Genomic DNA, 26,286 nt, shown 5'->3' on the forward strand with positions numbered 1-26,286 from the left:
CTTAACACTGAACGATCACGGAATGTTTGATGTTGATCAAAGATGGTTGGCTCCTGAGGCAGTGATGGGGGAGGTAAGAAATGACTTGAGCATCAGTCTTTAAAAAACACCTCAATCTATCATTTCTTACTGCTGCAGGACACTTGCCTCTCTTTCTCTTCTCTTCTGTCTTTACATTCCCTCACTTTATTAGTTCATTTCTCTCAGAAGAGGGACATCCTAACTCTCTAATAGCTAACAATTGAAATGTGCTTCTTCTTATCCCAGTGCCCGCCCCTCTCATCATTATTCCACTTCTTCCCAGCTTCTGCAGCAGTGATCTGTCCCAGTTGAATCTCCTTAGTCCTTTCAACCCTTTTTCTCCCCCCGAAAAAAAATTGCCTCTAATGATGACATGGACCCAGGCAGGCTAGCACTGGTGCCAATTTGAGTACTGTTACATCTTTGGATTTTTCTGCTTCTATTTCACTTCACCACCCTGGGTCCCCTGACACCTCAAAACTCTTTTCTTGACCTCCTTGACAAGCTCTCTCCTTGGTTCTCTTGTCTACATCAGGCTACTCCTCAAAATGCTTCCCAGGTTCTCCCTCTCCACTTACCTTGTAAATGTGAAGGTTCTCAAGACTCTGTCTTTAACTTTCTGTTTTGCTCACATTCTGTTTTCACCCAGGAAGGCATCAGCTGCTGTAAGAAACAGATCCCAAAATCATGATGCCTTAGAAGAAATAGCATTTTAATTTTTCACTTGAGCAATAATAGGAAATAAGTGTGTTCAGCCTATGATGTTTTAAAATGGAAGTTCCAACTCAGAGCTCAAGATAATCCATGGTGACCAGAGAAACTGGGGTGAGGGTGAAGTGGACTACTGCAGAGGAACCACTGAAGTTGATATCTGAGAGTAGGGTCTAAGATCCTTACATCTCCTTGCAGACCTTGCAAATGTAAAAGATGGTGAGAGGCTACGGAATCTGTGAGATGTTTTCAGAAAAAACCCCACCCATGTGTGAGTCCCATCTCCCCCCACCAGGACAGAGTTAACCTTCAGCAATTTGAAGGACAAAACATACACCTTCATGGTGCCTCCTGTAGTTGGAAGGACCCTGCACAATGATGCCTGACTCAAGCTGAAGAAAATGTAAATTGGTCTATGGTAAGATAGAAAAAGAAAGGGAAAGGGTTAAGTTTAAGGAGAAACCATATTCTCTCTAGAGTAGGAGAGAAGCTTGTTTGTTTCCCATAGACCTAAAATGGTCTCTGTGAGAGGGAGGCAGAACTAAGGCTGGCACAGGTCCTGGCCAGAAGGAGGACCTGAGAGATTAATACTCCAACGAGGACTCTGGGGCAGCATGGTCTGAGTGGGAACGGCCCCCTACAAGAAAAGTGCCTGCTGTTTCAGGCCTGCTGTAAGAGAAGAGTCCAGGGAGAGGGCAGTGGCCCTTGGCATGCCTGCTGTAGGTGGAAAAACCCAGACACAAGAGCAGGAGCCAGGCTGTGCATAAGCATCATCCAGCCTACAGTGCACGAGGTCAGGTTGGTTTAGTCTCTGTGTTTTGTTTATAGTTGCACAGGCTCACTGGTAAGGAGGGAGGAAAGGTTGTTTGTGACAAAAGAAAATGAGAAACAAGAGCCATAAATATGGGGATGATATAGAATGAAATACCTTTAGCAGCTTAAAAGAAAATGGCTGCCAACTGCATCATCTTTGAAACAAAGTTACCTCCAAAGCCAGGGAACCAACTGAGGCCACAAGGTATTCTCCTAATAGGATGGGTTGTGCTCCCAGATTGGGAGAATCAGGCCTGGCTGCAAGTCACATGAGAGTCCCTGACCACCAGGCCCCAGAGGCCATCAGCATCCGGCCCTCTAACCAAAAAACAAAGAGAGACCTTAATCTGTGTTCAGAGAAGTCAAAAGTCAGGTACTGTACATAAAAATGCATGTACTATTTTTGGGCAAATACTGGAGTTACTGTCTTATCCTATTAAAAATGAGTTAAGAGAAAAGAAATGCAATAGTTCCAAAGTGTTTTCTATATCTTCTGCAACCAATAAAAAGGAACTAAACTAAACAGCCAAGTGCATACTAAAGGCGATGGAAATTTAAATCAACAGTTTATTACACTTTCCAAAATTTTCAGGGGAAAAAACCCACAAACACTGGTCAAGAATGCAGTAGAAGAGAATGTCCTAGAGATGAGGAAAGATCTCTCCATTTCTGGTTTTCTTTGGATGGTTAAATTTTAAGGGTCCTTCTTCCCTCCCTCCTTCGCCCTCCCTCCCTCCTTTCCCCGCTCCTCACTCTCTCTTCTTTTATTTCAATTAAACATAAATACTGTCTAATTATATACTGTCATTAAATCCCAAACTTTGAGTAGCTAACCTAGAATTACCTACAGTTATTATAATGTCTTAGCACTAGGGAAAGTTATTTTAAAGAACTGTTGGGTGAGGATTTGAATCAAGTACATTAAAACGACCATATATACAATAAACAGCCATTTTCTTTTAAGAGGAGCAGCACTAAAACTAGAAAAACATATGGAGAAGGATAGATAAGTGGAATGAAATCTACCGCTTGTATTTGTGTACATTCAATAGGTGATAGCAACGACATTCTCAAAGTGCAATCTATAAAGGTGCTGATTCAGTCTTTGGGACAAAATGTATAGCGGATCTTTACTCTGTATACCAAACCATATTTCAGGTATTTTGTAATAAAGACTGCAATGTCAAAGAATACTTAGAAGAAACTATAAATGGATATCAATTTGATGTCCTTATGGAGAAAATTCAGCATGAAGATTCATAGATTAGTTTATATAACACCTGAATTCTTTTTTATCTGAAACGCTGTAAACAAAATTGAAAGGCAAAGAACAAATAGAGGAAAATACCATAATATCATAACAAGCAATGGGTCAGGGTCCTTAATATAAAGACTTCTCACTGTGACTAAAAATATATTTACATACATTTCAATGCAGTGTTTGAAATATAAAAGCATGAGACCTACACAGTAACTCCAAAGGAAGTTGTTCAAGTGGAAAATAAAAAGTTTAATCTTAACTAATATATTTAAAAAACAAATTGCAACAAAGTGTATATCTTATTTGGTCTGAAAGGACTAGAAGAGAATTATGATGATATTCAGGCTAAAATATAGGGAAGGAATCATGCCCTTACACTCTGAACTAGAATGTAAATGGGTAAAATGTGTGAAGAGGGCAATCTGGTAATATATGTGATGATGTTATATGTGTTCATAAGCTTAGATCCAACAACTAAACATTTTATCTTTAAAAAATAAAGAAGTTTATCTTTAAAAAATAAGTAAAAGTGGACTCAAAAACATAAAATGATGTCTACAACCCTACGTATCATTGCAAAGTTATAGAATTACTGTACATCATCAATGTACAATAAACAGACTGATTTAAAAATAAAGAATCTACTTTATAGTGTAGTCTCCAGGAGTCAATGTTTTCAAGAAGAAAACTGGCCACTGCAAATAGTCAACATGTACCGATCTGTGAAAATACAAATCTGTAAAATTATGGTTTGATGGCAAATCTGGTTTATACATAAGCTGAAATTTTGATTACTATTCCCCAGAAGAATGAGCACACGTGATTTATATTTTATGCCTACCTGTAGATCTCATATTTCATACAGAGAAAGTGTGTTATTTTTAAAATAGCACAAGGTGGATGTCATTTAAAAAGCAGTGGTTTGAAGATTGGGAGTGGACAGACCAGGGAGAAGGTGGCCTGGTTGCTTGTGGGGATCTCTTCTATACAGATGTACCAGAAGAGGGCGCCTCGCTTCTTCCCATTGGCCTAAGGCTAAATCACCCAGATGTCTGGAACGTTCCACAAATCAGTAGGATTCACTTTCCCTGATGATGGTCACGTTCATTTTCTGGGTTTGTCAGAAATTTTCATAAACGAAGGACGTGCCATGTGAAGTGGCCCTGGGAGAGCTTCCTCCAGTCACAGTATTGACAAACACTCTTTGTTAATCATTTGTGCTTGCTGAACCCTTTGCCCTGGTTCCACGTAGGCAGCCTCTGGAATTTGGGAGGACCCCTTCATCAGGGAAAGACTGAGGTGAAACACGAATGTACCTGGTGGCTTCGCCTTACAGATACACACACAAAAAAAAGTTCACGAAAGTGGTCATTTTTACAGCGACAACCTATGGGGTTGGCTCGGCCACCAACTACGTGAATTGCACCTGAATCCTCGCGTGCTTCCTAAAAGTATGTGCTATTCTCCATGATACCGGGTAGGGGGCAGCAGATATCCTGGCATTCTTTGCTCTTTAAAGGAAGATTCCAGTCAGGAGATCCCAAAGTTGCCATGTATTATTTTTTTATTTACCACATAACATGATTTGATACTTACTTCCTGCATCAGCTGATTATTCTGGAAGCCAAAACTGCCACCTAGTAGAGGAAGTAAATTTCAATACTGAGCAAAGGTGAACCTAAGAAATAAGTTATCTTATATAATTATTGCATGCTACAATAACAAAGTCAGTTTCATCATTATCTAAATATTATAAAGCCCTAGCCTTCTCTTTTGGTCTGTCATTGTGTCTCTCCCTCATGCCTAAGTAAGCTTTATTTTGACTCTCTAAAATACCCTCAGGATGGGACTGTAAATAAGGGATGAGTGAAGACATCTATAAAATGGCTTTGCAAGGGCTCCGAGATGCTAGTTTAAGAGGATGAAGTACAGCTCCGGCTGTGGTAAAAACATTTGTTGCTCCTAATGCATACAATAACATGGAGACACTCCTTTTGTGAACAGAGAATGGCCTGAGAGATTTGTCTATTCAAAAAGCAATGACAGCAACACAACGCAGAGCTCCTGAGTCTTTGACCTAGTGTCTTCTTTTGGTTTTAGTCATGTGCCTTTTCTAGTTTTCAGATGTTCTTCAAGGAATAGATAGCAGTAGGTGGAAAACTGCACCATGGAGAGCTGGTCTGATTGGTAGCTCTCAAGTGAGTATCAGAACTGAGTGTGGATGTGGAGTTGAGCTTCCCCCATTGAAGTCCACCCTGGTGGCTTGCACAGAACCTTTGCATCTTTCCAGTGTTCTACCGAGTGGGACACTCCTATTAACCACAATTTACACCAAGTCTGCACATGGAGTTTTGACATGTTAGAGCCCAAGTATGCATAGCCTGTACCGCTGGTGACCACGAGGCCATGTATGGCACATTCCATCCAGGTCATTAAGGTCCTACTCATACTTTTCTTCTCAGACCATGCCACCACCTGGACCAAGGTGAACTTGGAGCCATTTGGGAAGCTAATGTTCTAGAAACTGCTTCCATCTTAAGTCCAGGATGAAGCCATTCATTCCAAAGAGGACATTTCTGTCCTGCAACAGGGATCCTCAGTGAGATTTGGCCCTTGCATGCCTCCATCCGAAAAACTAAGCTTTTCTCTGGGAGTTTGAATTGAAGGTTAGGGATGATTGCTCAGAGGGGGAAAGTGTGAAATGGTAATCACTTTCATATGACACTTGAGAAATGTTATAATAAAGCTGAGTAAATTGGAGCATGAGTTAGCCAGTCCTTTGACTAATGATGTCACCCACTTTGTGCTTCCTCCAGCCTATGATTAATAAAACAGGGTTATTACAGTAACTCACTCCTAGTGGGCAGCAGTGACGTCAGCAACAGCTGAGCAAACTGACTACATTTAGTCGTGCGTGTGGATGTGGGCATTTTTTTTTCCCTGTGACTAACATGAAGCTAACAGCATCTAATAAAACAAAAGCTCCTTGAAAGTTGGGGAACTTATTGAGTGAACTCTTTTCTACAGGGAGCACCATTTTAATTATTCTCATTTCACAGCTAAATGAAGTTGGAGTTGGCTGAAAGTATATTATTGGTTTTGGGCCCCTGTTTCATGAAGGGATCACAAATTAACCCTTGACCTTTGGTAGAGAGTTTTTCTGGAGCTTTTGTTTCCCCCTTGTAGTCTAATGGCTCTTCCTTCACTCATCATTTTATCCCATCTTTCAAGAGGAGCTCAACTAGTCTTGTGACAAAGGGTGAGGGCCGTAAGTTATGTTTTGATAGTTTAAGACTAGCAATCCTCATTAAGTTCCATAAGAATATTGTGCTTAGTTACGGCTTGCTTTTACAAGCCGATTAAGACCCACAGAGTCCTGCTTGCTGTTTCACCTTTGTAAACTTGACCTTCCTAAAATTAGAGTGAGGCACCTGGAATTATTTGCTAACTGGGCTGAGCTGCTGCCAGAATGGGCTGGCAGTGAACATCTGCAGCGTACACAGGGCCCGTGGACAGCGGCATTCCTGTCCTGTGCCTGGGAGTTGCCACCACAGAGGGACAGAAACTTTGGACTCTTAGCAGGACACAAGGGAAGCAGTGATTCATTGATTAAAAAAATACACACAGGACTGCCCCGGGGCTTTTCTGTTGGTTTTTGCCCTGCAAAGCTATAATTTGGGAACAGGTTGTGGGTGAATCTTTGTGGATGAGCAAAACTGGATTAGAATCAAGGTTTCTACTCTCTTATCAGCCCAGTGGAATCTATATGCTAAACCTCTGTGTCCTCAAGTCAGCAACATGGAACTTATTACACCAGGGGCTCCAGGTGAGAAAAACGATCGTGACAATCTGTTATGTGTTCCTTTGGTAGTATTTTTCAGTAATCTTCTGGGGAAATAGTAAGATCACTTGCTGTAGCAGATGTTTCCTGATTGGATTAGAACTGAGCTGTGACAAACAATATAGAAATCTTTCTTGGTCAGAAAGAACTTTGAGGGTGTATTTTAGGCCTCAGTGTGTCTCTTTTCTTCAGCACATAGTTCTGTACAGAGGTTATAATAATTATTTCATTCAATATTTCTGATTTGAAGTACATGGCTTTCTCTTGGTAACAAATCCAGGCATTTCTGAATCATTTAAAATTTGATGGAGGCCTTTCATTCTAAAATGACCACTTACCTTAGGTGCCTGTGATTCAGACCTTGGAAGAGATGACACGGCATTGCAGTGTCTAAGACAGTTCTCTGGTGGCTGTCTTCATCTTAACGTGACCTCTGCCCTGGCTTCTCCTCTCTGGATGGCCCAACTCAGGGGCTTAGCAATGAACCAGAGAAGTTGGTCCTCATTGTCTGGATAACAGCATTTCACATCTGAGCTACTTTGATCCAGGCAACTGCCCTTTCGTGAGTTTTACCAGCACCAGCGTTCGCTGATCATTATTATTGTCTACGATGTGAGCACACTGCCCACAGGGGCATGGCCTTCTTTGAGCAGCCCCAGCTCTTCCTTGTACAAGGCAGTTTGGAGACTATAAAGTTGCTTAGAACAAGCACTAGAATTTAGCTAGCACTCTGAGTTATCTCTTTGGATACTGATTGCGTGTCAATCCCCGAAGGTATTAAACAAATAAAATCAGGCTCCATCATATTGCTCTTTGTTAGGAGAAAGGCATGGTAATCTCACATTTGTGAATTTTACTTCTGGGAATTTTCTGTGGTGTGGATTTATCTGATACGGAATTGCTAAAATGAACGACCTAGTTCTCCATTCATTTAGCGATTTTTATGAGTCTGGCTTCCTAACAACTTGGGTATGGGCCAGTTCATCTTACTTTGTTACTGGTCACCAAAATTCTGCTTTTGGTTAAACCCCAAAGTTATCAGGAAATACACTGAGGCCGTATTAGCAAACGGGCTGGAGCAGCAATGTTGCCCATGAGGAACTCTGGCATCTGTAATCCTACAGGTCTCCAGCAATCAACAGCACATATGCATGAGGAGCCAGAATCATTAAATTAATAATTTTTTGCATAGTTGTATTTTTTTTTTAATATTACGTCTTGGATTCTCATCCGCTTGATGGGAAAGGAATTAGGTGAAAGTTTATAACTTCAAATCTAGATTTTTTGAACTGTAAAAACAGTTGACATTTGGGCCAATTTCTCTGTTGTGGGGACTGCCCAGCAAATAGGAGGATGTTTAACAGGCGCCCCAGGCCCTACTTTCTAGATGCCAGTAACACCTCCCTCCCAGCTGTGGCAGCCCAGAATACCATCAAGCACTGTCAAATGCCCCTTGGGAGCAAAGTCACCCCAGCTGAGAACAGCAACTCTGGAAAGAAGAACAACCGTTTACTTAACCCGATATTTTTCTTCTTTTTCTCTCCCCAATTGTTTTAGTTCTAGCATCTGGGTCCCCTTGCTCAGAATAGACCATTTCCAAATACTCTGAAAACAGGCTTTCCTACAGAGCAAAAGGCCTTGTGGGATATTCTGGTAGTTCTGAGAAAAAGCATGTGGGGGTTAGGAACCGAGTTTTGGATTAACTATTTCTGGCCTTGTTTTAAATGAATTTTGGAGGTCTTCAAAGTTTTCTTTTCTGAACTACTCACTGATTGAACTTAAAGGCAAAGCAGCACCCTGGGTTAACTCTGACTATGAGATGCTGATTGGTCTTTGTTACCAATTTTTCTACCACACATTGGGCCCAGGCTCCGTGAAGGCTGCATCTGTCCAGGAAACAGGCAGAGTTTGCCAGTCCCATATTGGATTTAAACCATTCGATGAGACCTTTAGTCACTGACTCCCGCAGTCTACTGCAGCAAATATCATCCTAGGTCCTGCCCACGTTCTCTGGATTCTCAGCTGCCTCTCCAGGGAGCTACCATTCACCAATGAGGCCAGGTCCTCCCGCTGGAGCCCAGAATAACACTCAGCTGAGAGAATACCTCTCGAGTCCTTTTGATTTCTCTCCATAGTCACGTTTTGTGTTCAGTTTCCCAGACTGGATGAGGCAGAAATCATGCTTCTTTGGAAACAGATTTTTTTTCATAGGAAGGAACTAAAACACCCTGACTCGTCAGCAACTGTGTCCGTGCCTCTGAACCTCCCACCCTGTGTCGTTTAGCTGAATCAGAGGACAACTTCCCTGTCACCTGCTTGGTGTGTTCACGTCTCCTGGCTTGCGTTTTTGAGTGAATAGCAGCAAGCCGTGAGCAGCAGCTAAAATAACAGAGCCATGAGAAATGGCCCCCATTTCCAGGCCTGTCTCCTTGTTCCAGGAGCAGCAAGCAAAGACACCAATTAATAGCCTGGACGAAAGCCGAAGGACATACGGTTTGCTCGAGAAGAAAAGTGAACATTCTTGCTTCTTGATCTATGCCAACTTTGTATGGGGACAGCTGCTTGCGAGGGTAAACACCACCACACTATAGGGTTAGCCGTGCTCCTAAAGTATGTGTCCCTGTAAGCCACAGGCCAGCACCCGAAGTCTGGTCTCTCCCCCTTGCGCACAATTGAGCTCTTATCCTTAAACGAACTTTGTTTTTTGACCAGCTCACTAATTGTGATTGAAAACACCACCTCCCCGACAAGGCACTAGCATTGGAGTTAGCAGCAGCAAGACAGGCCCTAATTGCTCCATTTACATAAAAGTAGAAACATACAACTTCTAAATATAAATCTCTGGCACATCGTTCCTTTTGCAATTACAGTAAAATAAGGTACCAGTTTCCCTCCCGGCTCCCTGTCGCAGCAAGCTGCTCGCTAGTGGCTGCACGGAGCCATACAAATATGCTGTAGCCTGGAGTTGGAAGCTTTGTGAAATAGCCAGTAAATCAGCCCGCCTCCGCTAGGTGAATGGGGCGGTGGCAGCGGGCCACCCTGCGGGCGCAGTAGCTGGGGGGACCCAACAGCAGACTCAGAGAGCAGGGGCGGAGTGCACGCCCGCGCCCCTACGCCCAGGTCCTGGGGACCCTGTGCAGGTCCCCGGGGTGAGGGCTGAGTTCAGAGATACCCAAACTGTAGTCACGGAGCAGTAATTTTTTTCTTATTTCTTTCTTTTCTTTTTCTTTCTTTCTTTCTTTTTCCGTTTTTTTTTTTTTTTCTTCTCCTTACTCCCCTCCTGAATTCTTGAGCTGCCAAAAGGGGGGAAAAATCAAGAGCTGCTCTTAAAAGAAGTTGCCCTTGCTGGTGCTCAGGGTAAAAATAGAGACGGCCGCTTGGAACGGCTTGGCGCTGCCTCCCTGCAGGCGCCCCGGAGCTGGGCTCAGGCAGCGCGTTCCGGCGTGATCTCTGGGAGTCGCCAGCAGGTGCTGCTCAAGGTACAGTAGCAGGCCGAGGAGCCGGGGCCCAGGGCCTGGGTGCTGGGGACGCCTGGGGGAGGGGGCAGGAAGTGAAAGAGAAACCAAACGGAGCAAGGAGAAAGGAGATGCTTGTCGGGAGCTGGGCTGACCAGCTCGTGCCCTGAGCGCTTCCTTGAATTCCACAAGGAAAATCCCATTCTCCTGCAGGACGTTGCAGGGAAGCGAATTTAACCTGCCTGCTTCCTCCATCTCCCGCATCTTGAACCCCACAGAGTGGGGAGGCTTTCCCACTGTGGGGGCCCTGGGCTGGGGGTCCAGTTGGAGCATGACATCACGGCAAGTATGCACTTCCTGGCATCGTTTGGTTGCCCAGCGGTGGTCTGAGAGTGGCGAGTGTGGAGTGGACCCTGGAGTAAGGGACTGCACATTCCTGGGACACAGATGTTTATAAAGAACCGCCAACCACTTTCCTCCGAAATAACATCAAGGTTCATCCTCTGAGTCCTACTCTTGACCCTGCAGTTTTTCATTATGGATCCCATTTTAGAGATGGGAACACTGAGGCCCGAGTTTCCCTGGCAAAGAAGCAGGAACACTGAGGTCTGATCAGGTTTGTTTTGTGCCCCCCCGCCCCATGATGTGGGACAGGATAAGACTTTCATGGCGCTAGGGTTCGTACATGAGGCAAGGGGAGAGTAGAGTTCTTAAAGTTCATCGCCCTGCACTAGCTCTCATAAAAAAAGAAAAAAGTAGGAAATTTCTTTCTTATAGGGGTATCAGTTCAAGCAACTCTACCCTGCGAGGCAGGCTGGGAGTTCACGGTCACTGATCCTATTTCTGTCTTTGCCACTCACATTCCCTGTCTTCCTCTACAACCTACAACCAAATGACTTTATTTCCTACTTCAGTTCTGCATATGCAGTTCTTAGAATACTCCTCTCCTCCTCCCCCACACACAGCCAGCACCCACGCCTTCTCTGGAACAAGCCAAGAGAGACCTTCTCTGCAGCAAGCCTGGCTCTCTCCTACCTGCCGCAGCTTCACATCAGGAGGCCAGCGCCTCGAGATTTTGCTTGTGGGCACAATGAAAAGTTTATTTTATGCATGTTAAATCCTGCATAGAAAACAACATATCTGGTCATATGGCTTTCATTAGCTCCCAATTTTGCACATTTTATCCGACTTGTCATGAGAACACAGCTCGGAATTCAATTCTTCTCCTTCGAGCAACCCTTCTCCACCATTCTGCTCTGAGGGATCCTGCCTGTTATTTCCCAAACTTACTGGTCCCCCCACCAAAAAAAAAAACCCTACAATTCTAAGTTTACCCCTATTTCAAGAGGTGTTTGCTTCTTATCACACATCTCATATTTATAAGGTTTAGAAATCATTAAAGTTCTGGGTCAGAAATGATAATGCATGATTTTTAAAATATTTTATTGTTTTGCAATTTAGAATGGGACTGTAAAGACCTGGGAAGGATACTGATGAGTTCACTGGCAAAGAATGAGTATTTCCCAAGTTCTTGGTGATACATGATTTATGAAGAAAGCATTCTATTTCAAGATGTAAAATAACAGCGTCAGTCAGGAGAAGGGAGACCATCCTCCTATGGGTATACATATTTTCCCATTTTTTCCCCTCAGTGAAATGGCTCGTTTAAAAATAAAATAAAATTAGAATCCTGTGAAGAACACTACAAAGGTTTTCCCTGTGAAAAACAATAAAATACTCTGTAAATAGAGGCAATTTCATGAAGTAACAGATGTTTTCTATAAAGACATAAAACTGAACCTGAATATAACAAGAGGTGTATGGGAGGGTTAGTACTAAGAGTTGAAAGTTGGTCCCTCATTGAGCTAAATCTATTTGATTCCAATATCTTTGTAAAATGCAGACTAGTCACAGCAAAAGTGTCAGTGGCTCAGTGCATGACCCAGTAGTGTCTCAGAAGGCAAGAGGGATTTCCATTAGATAATGAATTATGAAATGTCTCACTCTGGAAAAACCAGTCATCGGCTGATGTCATGCTGATTCTAACCAATCCCAAACAAAGCCCCAGCCCTCCTCTTTTGAGAGGTACCAATGTGTTAGTGTACAAATAAGTAGTACAGTATAAAACTTCACAGTGCCAATACCATGAAGAGGAGCTCAGACAGCTCTTACCACATGATACAAGAGCCGGCTGGTGAAAGAGAAGCAAGCAGAAAGGTAATGCTCTTTAATTCTTACTTATGAGCTCTTTGCACATTCCAAGTCAGAATGGCTAGGAAGAATTTTACAACTTATTGGCACTTCCCTGGGCATTGTGATTGGTACCTTTTTCCTATTATTCAGGCAGGTTAATACAGCTTTTAATAGTTCTAGAGCATGCAAATAGATTATGTGTTTATACAACCCACTTTGCACAAATATACAAGTACATATGCCAGAGAGAAAGCTATTTTTAAGAGTTACATTTGCAAACAGTAAATTTTACGAAACACACACATACTCACATGCAGGGAGAATCCAAATATTGATAGGTTGCACTTATATCAATGATACTATTAGGGCTCTTGAGTTCTTTGGAGTCATTAAACTTTTAGTTCTACTCAGACTCTCTCATAAAACTTAATTGGACTACAAAATTCTTTAGGTACTCTATCTATGACTCCAATTAGGTGGGTGATGTTAAATATTACAGTACAAAGGTGTTTTATTAAAAATTATAATGCTTCCCTCATCCTTCACCATCCTTTTTTTAAAAAGAGACTTTCAGGTAGTGTGGACAAAGTTTTATCAATAATAGCAGAAAAACTGATGTCCTTGGAGTTGAAATCTCAAAAGGTGACAGGCTTCTAACAGAGAAAGTCTTACAAATGGTTGTTTTTGAAAAGGAGACAGTGTATGCAATGCAGAAAAAGCATTTTTACCTGGGCAAACTGTGATTTTAATTAGTGTCACAATTTTATCTCTCTTTTCCTCTGGTACTCAGACCTTGTGCTTGCAGTACTGATACATTTTAACTCTTTTCACCCAAACTGCACTGCTTGACTGGAATGCTCTGACCATACTAGGTGTCAGATATAAGCTGACTATATCTACAGAAACCAAGAGGGCTTATGTGTGGGAAAGAAACTGAGAGGGAAGGAAAGCTTTAACAGATGGACCCTTAAAGATACTTCTGCAAGATAAAAGCAATAAGACAGAAAATGAAAAAAAAAGAAAAAAGAAAAAAGGAATGGGGGGAGGAATTAAAAAAAAGCTCCAGGCATTGTTTAAAAATGCACATTTTTCTTTTTCTGTGCACAGTAAAAATCATGATGGTCTCATCCGTGCTGTTCTTTGGGTGAAGGGGGAGAAGCAGTCTAGGAGGCTCTCTGAGCATCTACTGGTCAGGACTGGGCAAGGGTCAGACTGAAAAAACTATCATATGACAGATAAAAATAATTTGCCAATATATTTTGGAGATTCCTTTCCCAAGTCACAAGAGCACACTCTTTTTTGTGAAAGAATGTGGGAAAGGCCAAATGAATTTTGCATTTTATCTGCGAAGTCTGGGCAAGGGGTGGTGGGACATAATTCCTGAATGCCATTTCAGCATGCAGAGGGGCAGCGAAGGGAGAGGGGATGGCACCTCCTGTCACTTGGGTATGGAAAATGCCACTTCCCCTTTAGATCTCTTAGTGCCCTCCTGTCCTGCCTAGCTGGGTAAAGCAGAGCTTAGTGGGTGACCCCCGAACAAAAAGTTCAGTTGCGCGCCCCTTAGAAACCTGCCCGAATATTTAAATATGAATGAATGGGAAAAGGAGTGTCTCCTCCCGACTCCCCAGGATGAATGAATGGCTGCCCCTGGGCCCTAGTCCCCTGCCCTCAAGAACCTGCCGCCCGGCCCTCCTGGCCAGGTGGACGCGGTGTAGCCCGGGGTGGGGGTAGGGACCGCGGGGACAGGTTTTCGCAATCCACTCAGCGCTTTGGATTGAGATTGTGCTTTTGGCTGGGATTTGTATTCCCCCTCCAAAAAAGGAAGAAGGTAAAGCAAAGGGACTGGGCAGAGGGAGGGGAAAAAAAAAAAAAAAAAAAAAAACAAACCAGAAGTGAACAAAATGAGGAGAATGTTGGGTGGAAAGGAATGCAGAACCCCGGAGCCTGGTGATATTGGAAGCGAGGTGTGTGTGCGGGAGCAGGAGCAGAAGGGAAGCAGCCTGTCAGAAAACGGGCTGTCCCTCCCCTCCCTAATCACAGCCTTACTCACAGACAAACTCCCTCCCTCTCCCATTCACTCACTCATTTAGGGCCAATTCCCTCTCTCTCTCTCTCTCTCTCTCTCTCTCCTCTCTCCTCTCTCCTCTCTCCTTTTCTCCTTTCCCTCCCCCTTTTCCCTCTCTCCTCTCCCCCTCTCTCCTCTCTCCCTGTCTCTCCCTCCCATCCTCTCTCTGTCTCTGTCTCCCCCCACCCTGTCTCTCCCTCCCTCCTTCCCTCCCTCCCTCTCTCCCTCCCTCCCTCCTTCCTTCTCTTACTCGGAGACAGTCAGAACTCTCCTCCCTGACAGCCACAAACCTACAACACTGACTGCCTTCAGAGCGAGAACCTGCAAACAAAACTTCACAGAAAACTTTTTGCTCTTGTTCCAGAGAATTTGCTGAAGAGGAGAAGAAAAAAAAAAAAAAAAAAAAAAACAAAAAAAAAAAAAAAAGTCTTAAAAAAAAAAAAAAAAAAAAAAAACCCTGTGCGTGAGGGGGGAGGAAAAGCGAGGCCTTTTAAAGAGGCAATCACAACAACTTTTGCTGCCAGGATGCCCTTGCTCTGGCTGCGAGGATTTCTGTGGGCAAGTTGCTGGATTATAGTGAGGAGCTCCCCCACCCCGGGATCTGAGGGGCACAGCGCAGCCCCCAACTGTCCTTCCTGCGCGCTGGCCACCCTCCCAAAGGATGTACCCCACTCTCAGCCAGAGATGGTGGAAGCCGTTAAGAAGCACATCTTAAACATGCTGCACTTGAAGAAGAGACCCGATGTCACCCAGCCGGTGCCCAAGGCGGCGCTTCTGAACGCGATCAGAAAGCTTCATGTGGGCAAAGTGGGGGAGAACGGGTACGTGGAAATAGAAGACGACATCGGCAGGAGGGCAGAAATGAATGAACTGCTGGAGCAGACCTCGGAGATCATCACGTTCGCAGAATCAGGTCGGTGCTGGCATTGGCGGGGCGGGGGTGGGGCGGGGGCAGTAAAATAGATTTCTTTGACAGTCCTAGGAGGAACTTCTCTTCCCTCCAGCTGGAAGCTGCCTGCGAAGGTGATTAGTTAAGAGGGGATGGAGGCCGTCAGAGAGGGGGCAAGGGAGAGGGAGAGGACGGCACAGAGAGAGAAATCTTGGGTGACTCTGCCTGGAGAATACCAGCTTACACTTGCTAAACTCAGCCGTCCCTCGCGGGAAGCTCCCGGGCCAGTCTGTGAGGGGCTCCGTTCCCCTGCCTGTGAAACTAGATCAGAGCAGCCTGGGCAAAAGCCAGGGCGCATTCCGGTGTTTGGGGAGCAGAGGGAGCCTCTGGACCCCATCCAAAGTTTTCATTGGGAGTAGGGGGCAAAAGTGCCCAGGTATCCGGGCTGGCATGGCACAGATGAAGTCATTGTCTTAAAACCAGCCTTTCCCTTTAAAAAAATCCAGTCTGGGGCCACATCACAGAGGAAGGGCACATTTACTAGTGACAGTCAATTTTGTACCTTTAGAATCTGCCTCTGTGTGCAAAGCACATCCTAAGCAGTTGAGAGCTACTCTGGGGCACAGCTGATATTGAACCAGAGGTCATTTTGGGGAGCTTGACTTGTGCTCTCTGAACAAAAAAGGAAAAGCAAAATAGACCCCGTACACACACCAAAACTCAGTTTTGCTCTTTGTAAAGTTACTAAGAACTCTGTGCCAAGGAATGTAACCTTGACAGAGTATGCTCAGATACTGTGCTGAACTCTCACTCGGTCCTTAAGGGGAAGAACTTTAATAAATAGATTCTCCTCATTGGCCCAGGACCACAACAACCTGTTGCTGAATGCAAAATACCTGTCAAAAGTATGAGCCCAGACTTGGGGCCAGCCTTTTTTTTTTTTTTTAATATATATGGTTATGGGACACAGATCTTTCTCATGCCTACAAGCTCATGCAGGCTGGGTACACAGATGTGTTAATGCCATGTTGCTTTCATGGTAACGCCAGGCTGAAGAATTGGATCCTTTGCCAAATCCATTTGAAAGGAATGCCATTGTTTTGTGTGATAGAGCATATGGCCAGTAAAGTATGTGCAGGGACTCCCAGCATTTTGTTTAAAAGTTTGTTGCAGCAGTGTAAACAATTAAGGCAACACTCAGAATTTCCAATCCTGAAAACCTGTTGACTCAGATGTTCTGTTTTCAAGAAAGCAGGCATAAGACCTGGGCATCCTTTTGCGGGATGCTTGCTGGCTTCTGGACTCCCCTATGAGAGAAATCTTGGTGTTCCACCAGCTTCCCTGGCTTGGTAGATCTCTCCCCAGCAGCCTCTATAATTTAGGGAAGGTCCCACTTTCTCTCCTGGTACAGCTCTTTCCTGATGCAGTGGCTGCAAAGCATGCTTCCTGGGACTTTATCATCTGATGCTTGTTGAGGAAAAAACCATATGGCAATTTTCAAGTTGCTACCTAATTTTGCCTCAATCTTTCCTAGTAGAAAGTTAGGAAAGAAAATGCTCATGACATCGGGCCTTGTTCGTAGAGTGGATTTCAGTGGTATAGAGGGCTACTCCCTATCTTGACTAGAAGGGACCCATATATATTTTTATATCCACATCTATGATGACCTCAATGCAGTTCCTATTCAGTTGGCTTTAATAGCATCGTATGGAGCAGGATACCTGTGCCTTTGACACTTTAAATTCCACAGCAGGTGCTGGCAGTGTCTCCCTCCTTCTGACTTACTGGACTTGAATAAAAGCACACTCTCTTGGCCTTTAGAATTCGGCAGTGAAAGAACTGGGCCATTTACATTCTTTCTTACGTATGGCCTTCATCTCAGTGCCAATCTTTCTCTCAGTTATATGGGATCTTGTCATTTTCCTTTTCTTTCCTTCTCTGGTGTTCCTTTTCTTCTCTCTCTGGTGAGAGAGAAAATGAGGCAATTCATTGGATTTACATGTTGACGAAAGTGTAAGATTTGTAATGGGAAAACTCTTCCTGGTTGAGTTTACATCTTGACTTTGGATTCTTAGAAGTGGTTTATTGCAGTTGCTTATTTTTCTCTTCTGAGAAGTTGTACACATCAACTCTAAGTTGATTTCAAGTAATTCCACCAATTTTATGATTGCTCTGCGGATGATCTATTCTCCAAGCAAAGTACTACACATGTAAGCATTTTCCTGCTAATTTTGCCAACCCAGGCAACATGTTTATGATCTGAATGATTGTAGTGAATAAATGAAAATTAATAGTAAAGTCTTATGTCTTTTGGAATAGTTCAACTTTAGTAACTTTCCAGCAATGTGGAAGGGCAAGGCTCTTGGAGGATACTAAATGTCATGCATTTTTCTTTTCTTTATAACTATTTGCATAGCACAGAATCCAATCACTAAGTGTCACCTAGGAGTGACCTAGAGAAGCACCTTTCAACACCATGATTCCTCTGTTTGGGGATCGATGTTTAGTCTTGGTCTGTCCCCTCCTTGCTTCCTGAATAAAGTTAAGCTAAAGTCCCCTTAACTGTCTTCATTGCATTCATCCCATTTGCTTAGGTAGAAAGTGCCCCAGCTCAGTGAAGCTGGTGAACTGTTATTGGCTAAGCAGTGGGAAAATCATTCTAAGGCTGTGAAATTCACTTCAACAAATAAAAATGATTTCATTTTTACAGCCGTCACCTAAAATTGCTCCCCAAGTTTACTGCATTCTTTGCATGGCTAGCTCAAAATCTTCAATGTTTATTATCAGTCCTTTCTTCAAAGGAAAGATAGGGATGAATGAAGCCAAGCCAACTATCACTTTAATTGCCAGTGAAACTAAAGTCAGAGGCCTTCCTGGATGATAAATCTCATTTCATCTGCTTTTGACTCATGACAGTAGCTGATCTGTCAATGTATAATAACGATATACCATCCAGTCTCCATCCCTGCCAAATGTTGAATATCATAATTAACTTAGCAGTTGATAGCAATTATTGTAGAAAGGACAGGGAAAGAAAGACAAATGATACATCAAGAAGTGGATAATGCTTCCCTCCCCCAGTGTTGAAGTTGTTGGAAAGACATATAAATAAATCTCTTTTCTTGGGGGATATCGTGCCCAGACAGGGGGCAGAGAAGGCTTGCTTGGTTCTGTATCCCCCCGCTCTCCCTAGAAAGTCATTTTAAAGCGGGTTGAGTGTCACCATTCCATTTCTCGCCTATCTTCTCAACTTTCCTGTGAATTACCCTCCACTGAACCTCTGAATCTTTAGGGGTTACACTTTCTTCTCTGTAGAATGAGGGAAAACTGGCCACAAGAGGGCGCATTCCAAAGACATTTGCTTTTTATCAGTTAATCTGGGGAAAGCAATTGTGCCTACTGGAAGCCCCAGTCTGTAGTGTCCTGATCCTGTGATTGTCACTTCCGTCTTCCTCTCTCTAACCCCTCTGAAAAAGTTAAGATTTTGTGGGGTGGGAGAAACATGACTACCTGTAAGACATTAAATGAGACAGAAGGCATGGAAATGGGAGTGCTGGTGATACATGAGAACAATCTCGAGTGCTACGGAAAGCAAGGAGTGATACATTTCAAAAGCAAACAAAGCAGAGAGGGGAGAAATGTGACCATGAATCATCAGCGACACTGATTTGCTCACCAGTCTCTCCCTAATACAGTCGCCTGGGTTTTACAAAAACATCTTCCATCTCCCTTGATTTTGTGCCTTCATTTGCCTGCCTTCACAATGCTTTCTACCAGCCACAAATGACAAGGGACTTCTACCCGGGAGTAACAGGCGATTTATTTAACGCCTAACAGGAAAATGGTGCTGGGGTGAAGAGGATGTGTGTGTGTTTTGGAACTGAAGATGCAGAAAGAATGGGAGTGTGGAGATGAAGGAAGAGATTAATGGTGGGTTTTGGCCTGAAGAGTCTGTTTCCCAGAGTGGGGGCGGGAGTGATGTCAGGGTAGAAACATCAACCCCATTTTCACATTTGGGGAACTGAAATTATACTGTCCCAGGCATCGTTCATGAAAATGCATATTTGTCTTGGCCCCTTGTATGCTCAAAAATACTTGAAAGTGATCTCTCAACTGTAGTTCAGAATTGTTCCTCCTTCAGTGGTTCTTAGGTCTAAAAATCAAACGTGTAAAAGTTTACAGGAACTTTGGAAGAAGTCTCTGATATTCCATGGGTTGAACCTTGGGAATTTTTTGCTATTTCTTATAGTAAGCTAAAAAAACAAAAACAAAACAAAACAAAACAAAAAACCCCAAACCCTGCCCCCCAAATATTTAACATTTTTCATCACCATTTAGTGGAAGAGGCATAGATGATAAATGTTTGTGGCTGAAAGTTTACAGCATTTCAATGATGAATCCTAAGGAGAGATATTAAAGCTAAAAAAATTATCAAGATAATTTATAACCAAACCTACAGTTCTACCCCAGGCAAGATCCTCTACTGTAGGTCAAAGGAGAAATAACCTTTAAGACCTCACTGGCTGCCTTCTGCAGAAAGGCCTGGATGCAGTCCAGATGTGAATACACGCACTGTAAATGGTAGCTCTGTATGCTGCTACCATCGACTATTCCATATCTAGGCACAGGGAGATTTTGATTAAGGATGGGAAATTAAAGTAACAGATGCTTTTCACAGCAACCCCTCCCTGGTGAATTTAAATACACTCCACAAACAGTAAAGCTGTCCACATTAACATTAGAGACATAATGATTAGCCCTATGTAAAAGCGAGGCATACTTTGTGCAGGACCCTGGTGAGGAAAACAAAACAGAACAGAACCAAAGCAGTGCATGTATGTATTGCTTCTTTAATTGCAAATGTTCACACACTCACAAATGCTGGACTTTTGGATGAGTAGCATTTTTTGTTTTTGTTTTGTTTTGTTTTGTTGCATCCTCATGTGGGGGGAGGGAACAAAGGACTGCTGCTTAACCCTTGGCATGCCTCCGTGACTGAATTGTAGGAAAGCCCTGAGAGCAAAGGAGAGTGTGCTGCAAACACCTTTACTTTCAGCTTACGCAGTCTTTCTTCTGTCCACCCCTCCCACCAGACAATATTTCTGAGGTATTCCCTGCAAGCACAAGATTTCTCCCTACCCATTTTTCTGCACCATTTCTCTCCCCATTTGGTATGTGTCCACCATGCTTCTAGGGGTTTAAGTGATGAGATATTATCACCCACATAGGGTTGCGTGGGATTTTCTTAGTGAATTACTCAGGCAGAGCAGGCTATGATACAAGCATTGCTCACAAGCCACGGGAAAGAAAAAAAAAAAAAAAACAAAAAACAGCACAGAGGATGAAAAGAATATTACCAGAGCATAGGTAAGAAAAGATTAGCAAAGCAACGTGCTCTATCTGGTTAGCTAAGAAATAGTTCAGGAACCCAGAGCACACCTGTACAAACGAACATCATACCTGCTCACGAAGCACTGGGGGGAGGCTCCCATTTCAAGATTTTATAGCACCAGCTATTTAAATCACACCTGAAACTGATTGGAAATTGATCCTAAAATGCCTCAGCTGTAAGCAGCCTTCTTCCATTTTTCAAATTGTTATGCGCAGAGATTTGCAGATTGGGGTATCCTTTCAGCGACACTGAAGTACAGCAATTTCCCTCAGGTAATAGAGAGATAAAGGGAATAGACTAAGTTGTCCTGTTATTTATTATATTTTTCATCCCTGAGATATCTGAGAACTGTAATATATTTCTGAAACCGACAGCTCTGATAAACAGTAATCCCGTGTCAGCTTCCAGCCAGCTCATTCTCCCCACCCCCTTCTGCAATGAGCTAATGTAAAAGAAAAAAAAAATATATATATATGCACTGCTTAATAAGTCAGAATACAATAGAACTTGTAAAATGTACCTGCACATGGGGTAGACAGTAGGAAGACTTGACTCTCTCTCTTCCCCCTGTCCTCCTGAGCATTATGGCAAACAGCATTTTCGTGAAATTGGATCTCAGTTTTATTTTTCCCCCTGATAAAATATCATGCAATATACAAATAGCAGTTCCAGAAATGGACACCAGGAGAAGGAGGCGGCAGGCATGTCAATTAGTAGGGGGAAAATCCAAATGTCAGAAATATGGGGGAGAGAGAAAGCATGCAGGCAGTGGATGTGAATACGGGGAGCAGAGTGTTTCAGTTCAGATAATTAAACTGATGCATAAATCAGTGCCCAAGCCTCCACAACTCACGGGCAATGCCATACAGTGAATTGTCAGCCAAAACCAGCATGAAAGTAATTTTATGATGACTCTAGTGATCCTAATATAACAGCACCTGACAGATTGAGCCCCCTCTAATGAGTACTCTCTTTGTACAATCCTCTCCCAGGAACACTAAATCATTTGCTTCCAAGTACAGCTGCCTGTGAAGACGGGGTGGGGCCAGATTGTACATGAGAAACCTGCTCCTGTGAAATGGGGGGCTGGCCTGCAGGCGGGTGTGACAGGAAGCTCTGGCCTCTGGCCTTGCTGGCCCTACAAAAGCAATTTGCATGCCATTGTCACTTGTTCCCAGCCACCCGGTTAACCCTCCATTATCCCCCAACCCCTAGCATCCAGATGGCTCTGGACTCTATTTGTGGGAAGTCCAGCATGTTTACCAGCCCACTCCTCACCGTCTCCCCCTGCCCAGTGTGGAGGAGTGCAGAGAGGATCCTGGGGTGGGTGTGGTCCCTGAAACCTGCGGGTCTCCCCATCCAGGGCACTGGTCTCATGCTCTTTCCTAGAAAGACAAAAGCCAACCTCGTGGCCTCTGGCTTCTCTAATTTAGCAGCTACTGTCTCTCTTTACAGTGATTTGCTCTGTGCCGTTTAGGATTTTGGAAGCTGTCCTATCTAAAGGCACAGAAGAAACAGCAGGTAGCCTGATGACCTTCTCCAGGAGCAGGGTGGAGGTGCCACTAGAGAGAGACCTGTATGTTTCTCCCGCACAGGCTGGGGATATTTTTCAGTGGTCTCAACAGGACAGGACGCTGCCACCTAGAAAGAAGCTGTTCTTTGCCATTTTAGATCAAATGATTAAATTCTGCTTCCTGGTATCTTTCATTTTCTTAAAAAACACAAACAGCCACCAAAAACCCACCCATTCTTTGCAAGGGGTAGGACAGAATTCACTGTGTTTTTCAAAGTCATCATGCTTCCTAAAATAAGACAGCTTCCCCCCTCGCTGCTCCCCACTCTGGGTTCTATCAGATCATAAACTCTGCTTTATTATTCACTTCAAGTCTTGCCAGAGACATGAGGTTTAAGGAACTCCCAAGCCACTGCTGCCATCATAGTGGCAAGGTTAGAGAAAGATGCCAGAGAATGCCTCATGTCCATATGCAGCCCTTCTTGGCCCTGGCCTCTGTGAATTTCCCACTATCATAATCACAGTGTGCAGAGTGTGTTAAATTAAGAACAGAGTCGGCAGTGCACAGTGCTCAGAGAAGCCTGCCTTCTGCTGCGGAGAACTTGAAACTGTGCCTAAAATTTATAGTACCGTAAACATCTCAGGGCCTCGAGTGCTAAGTACAGTTGGATTTCCGTTAGCTATAGAAATCCAGGCAGGGAGATCCTCCTAGGGAGTTGCGACTTCTAGGATGAGCTTCTTGGAGACAGTTCTCAGATTTGTCCCTGGGATCTATGGATAGTGGACAGTTGTGAAGTAGGCACATGCTTAGGCAGAAAGACATATTTCTGTATACCACCCAGGGGACACCCAGAAATGAGGAAAAATACTTGATGAATCGAGGAACTCGATTCGGGATACCTGCTTCTTATACCTAGTAAATGGTGCTGCATAATCAGCTTGCAGGTGCATATGAAGAGAGAGAGAAGCAACTTTCTAATTTTAGAGTCAAGTAGGACTGAGTGAGTGTTGAATCGAACCACCCTGACATGCATGGATTTTGCCTGGGTCAACAGCAGTTGCTATCTGAAACATGTTTTTGGTGCATTCTAAAGAGATGGAGGGATTCAGAGGCTGGAGGCGGCTCTATTAATTTCATATAACTCAATGCTAAGGATGCTTTCCTTTGTGTGTGCATGTGTGGTACTGGGGATTGAATGCAGGGCCTTTGTATTGAGCTATATCCCCAGCTATTTCTTATCTTTTATTTTGAGGCAGTGTATCTCTAAGTTGCCAAATTGCCTGAGCCAGGTTTGAACTTGTAATCCTCCTTCAGCTCCCCAGAGTGCTGGGATTACAGGTGTGCACCACCATATCTGAGTAGTTAATAATCAAGTAATTGCATATCCTCTGCTAAACACCAGGCTATAGCAGTGAAGGAGATAGATAAGCCTTCAGATCTCAGGTGTCTTAAACAGACTTGAGAGGAGGGTGGTAGTAGAGGAGACAGGGGAGAGAAGGCTTCTAGAGGAAATGCTGTCCAGTCTGCATTATTAAAGTCAGGATGAAGGAAGGGCGATGTGCTGGGAGTCAGGGAGGGCGAGGAGTACCCCAGGCTACTGGAGCAGCAAAGGTCACTTATAGGATTCTCAAGCCCTTGGGAAGCACCTTTACCTGGACTACATAGGACAGAGGCTGGGCAGGGCTGGAAGTCTCTGGGATATTGAAAGTAATAAGAAGTCAGGGATCGACTGGGAAGAGGAGGTGGCATCAGACCCATGGGAAAGATTCCCTTAGTGGCTTAACTGAGAACTGAGCGGACAGAGGCCTGGCAATGCCATAGAGAGACTACACAAAGAATATTGTGCTGCAGTTACCCAGGAACTAGGCTGGGGGGGGGGGGTGACAAATGGGAGATGTGGTCAGGAGGTGCTGCCCGCATTTACCCACACAGCGGGCCAGGGGAGAGGGTGCTTGTCTTTCTGTGTGCAAATATTTCCCTGGCTTGCTGGGGCTTACGGACTGTTTTCCTTTATGTTAGCACACTTGATCCTTCCAAAATCTGAAATAATAGGTCAAATGTCATTATGTCATTCCCATTTTATGGAAGACAAAACAGATTAAGCAGCCAGTCAAAAGACTCAGACCCCTAGGCCCTCTTCATTCTAGCACAAGCGTCTGCAAACATTTTTCTGTAAGAGGCCAGAGTAAATACTTTAGGCTTTGTGGTCTGGAATCTCTCTCATAACTACCCAGTCCTGTGATATAGTGCAAATGCTGCCACAGGCAGCCTACAAAGACATGAACATAGCTGTATTCCAGGGGGACTTTATTTGCAGGCAGTGCTTTAAACTTCAGGTAAGTTTCACAGGTCACATAATATTTTTCTTGAACCATTTAAAACTGTAGAGACCATTCTTAGCTTGGTGGCTGTCCTGGAGCAGGTGACCCGTGGTTGTTAGTTTGCTGAGCAGGGTTTGAGACTCTTGCTTGCCTGGACTGAGCTCAGTTACTGGATGTGAATTAACCAACGTCCTTTTTTTTTTTTTTCTTGTGCTGTTTCCTTTTCAGGCACAGCCAGAAAGACGCTGCACTTTGAGATTTCCAAGGAAGGCAGTGACCTGTCTGTGGTGGAGCGTGCAGAAGTGTGGCTCTTCCTGAAAGTCCCGAAGGCCAACAGGACGAGGACCAAAGTCACCATCCGTCTCTTCCAGCAGCAGAAACACCCACAGGGAAGCTTGGACGCGGGCGATGAGGCCGAGGAAGTGGGCTTAAAGGGGGAAAGGAGTGAACAGTTGCTCTCGGAGAAGGTGGTGGATGCACGGAAGAGCACCTGGCACATCTTTCCTGTCTCCAGCAGCATCCAGAGGCTGCTGGATCAGGGCAAGACTTCCCTGGACATGCGGATTGCCTGTGAGCAGTGCCAGGAGAGTGGGGCCAGCCTGGTGCTCCTGGGCAAGAAGAAGAAGAAAGACGAGGAGGGGGACGGGAAAAAGAAGGATGGAGGTGAAGGTACGGCGGAGGAGGAGAAGGAGCAGTCACACAGACCTTTTCTCATGCTGCAAGCCCGGCAGTCTGAAGATCACCCTCACCGCAGGCGCCGGCGGGGCTTGGAGTGCGACGGCAAGGTGAATATCTGCTGTAAGAAACAATTCTTTGTCAGCTTCAAAGACATTGGTTGGAATGACTGGATCATCGCACCCTCCGGCTACCATGCTAACTACTGTGAGGGTGAGTGCCCCAGCCACATAGCAGGCACATCGGGGTCCTCGCTTTCCTTCCACTCGACGGTCATCAACCACTACCGCATGCGGGGTCACAGCCCCTTTGCTAACCTCAAGTCGTGCTGTGTGCCCACCAAGCTCAGACCTATGTCGATGCTGTACTATGATGACGGCCAGAACATCATCAAAAAAGACATTCAGAACATGATCGTGGAGGAGTGTGGGTGCTCCTAGAGTTACCCCGCCTGGGGGGGAGGGGAACTAGAGTTGCCGGGCGAAGACAGTGGCGGCAAAAATGAAGATTTTTTTTTTTTTTTTTAAGGTTTCTGAGTTAAGCAACCAGAAAAAAATAGAAATTTTGAAAAAAATTAAAAAAAAAAACAACAAAAAAAAACCACAAAAACGAAACTAAAAACAGAACCTATGACACAGATGAAGGAAGATATGGAAAAAAAAAAATCCTTAGCCAGGGCTCAGAGATGAAGCAGTGAAGGAGACAGGAGTTGGGAGGGACAGGGAGAAAGGGGTACCCTTCTTTTCTTCCAAAATCAAACTGATGCCATCAGTTGTTTAAATGGGGTATTGTCCTCTCCCCCCACCCCCCACCACCCCGCTGCGGTTCCCTGGAGAACCTCAAAATCAATTTGTCTAGTCTGTGTTCATGTAGACTAGCACAACCCAAATAACGTCTAGAAAGCCATGAGTTTAAAAGGGCCAGTCCCACCCAATCACCCAGGTCATCAGTATGTCTGTGTGACACTATCTCTGTGTATATCAGCAGACACGCGCATACACATACAGGCATTTGCACACGCAACCTACATGCACATACTGGTAAAAGAACAATCAGAGTGCAGGCAGTCAAACTTTCTTTTTCTGCACCACGATTGCAACAAGACAAAGCAAAACCAACATAAAAAAAAAAAAAA

The 26,286-nt window shown here is 44.1% G+C and overlaps 1 protein-coding gene and 1 long non-coding RNA gene across 2 annotated transcripts; one reads left to right on the plus strand and one right to left on the minus strand.

Annotated features, from left to right (window-relative positions):
* Positions 1–21,349, minus strand: LOC102016243. Its single transcript, XR_263025.1, has 4 exons — positions 21,162–21,349; positions 4,403–4,443; positions 600–684; positions 1–53 (listed from the first exon to the last, which is right to left on the minus strand). It is a non-coding gene; the product is annotated as an uncharacterized LOC102016243 (long non-coding RNA).
* Inhba (inhibin, beta A) lies at positions 14,537–26,286 on the plus strand. The gene is made up of 2 exons (XM_005397723.2): positions 14,537–15,273; positions 24,705–26,286. Exons 1-2 carry the CDS (start codon positions 14,886–14,888, stop codon positions 25,589–25,591), a joined length of 1,275 nt encoding a protein of 424 aa, XP_005397780.1. The 5' UTR covers positions 14,537–14,885; the 3' UTR covers positions 25,592–26,286.

This window comes from Chinchilla lanigera, unplaced genomic scaffold (genome assembly GCF_000276665.1).
Source record: "Chinchilla lanigera isolate Chin_1 unplaced genomic scaffold, ChiLan1.0 scaffold00059, whole genome shotgun sequence".
Lineage (NCBI taxonomy): Eukaryota > Metazoa > Chordata > Mammalia > Rodentia > Chinchillidae > Chinchilla > Chinchilla lanigera.

Excerpts from the sequence above, each read along its gene's own strand:
- Inhba (XM_005397723.2), top strand. The coding sequence starts at position 14,886 with ATGCCCTTGCTCTGGCTGCGAGGATTTCTGTGGGCAAGTTGCTGGATT. Across the intron at positions 15,274-24,704 it reads CATCACGTTCGCAGAATCAG|GCACAGCCAGAAAGACGCTG; the intron begins GTCGGTGCTGGC and ends TTTCCTTTTCAG.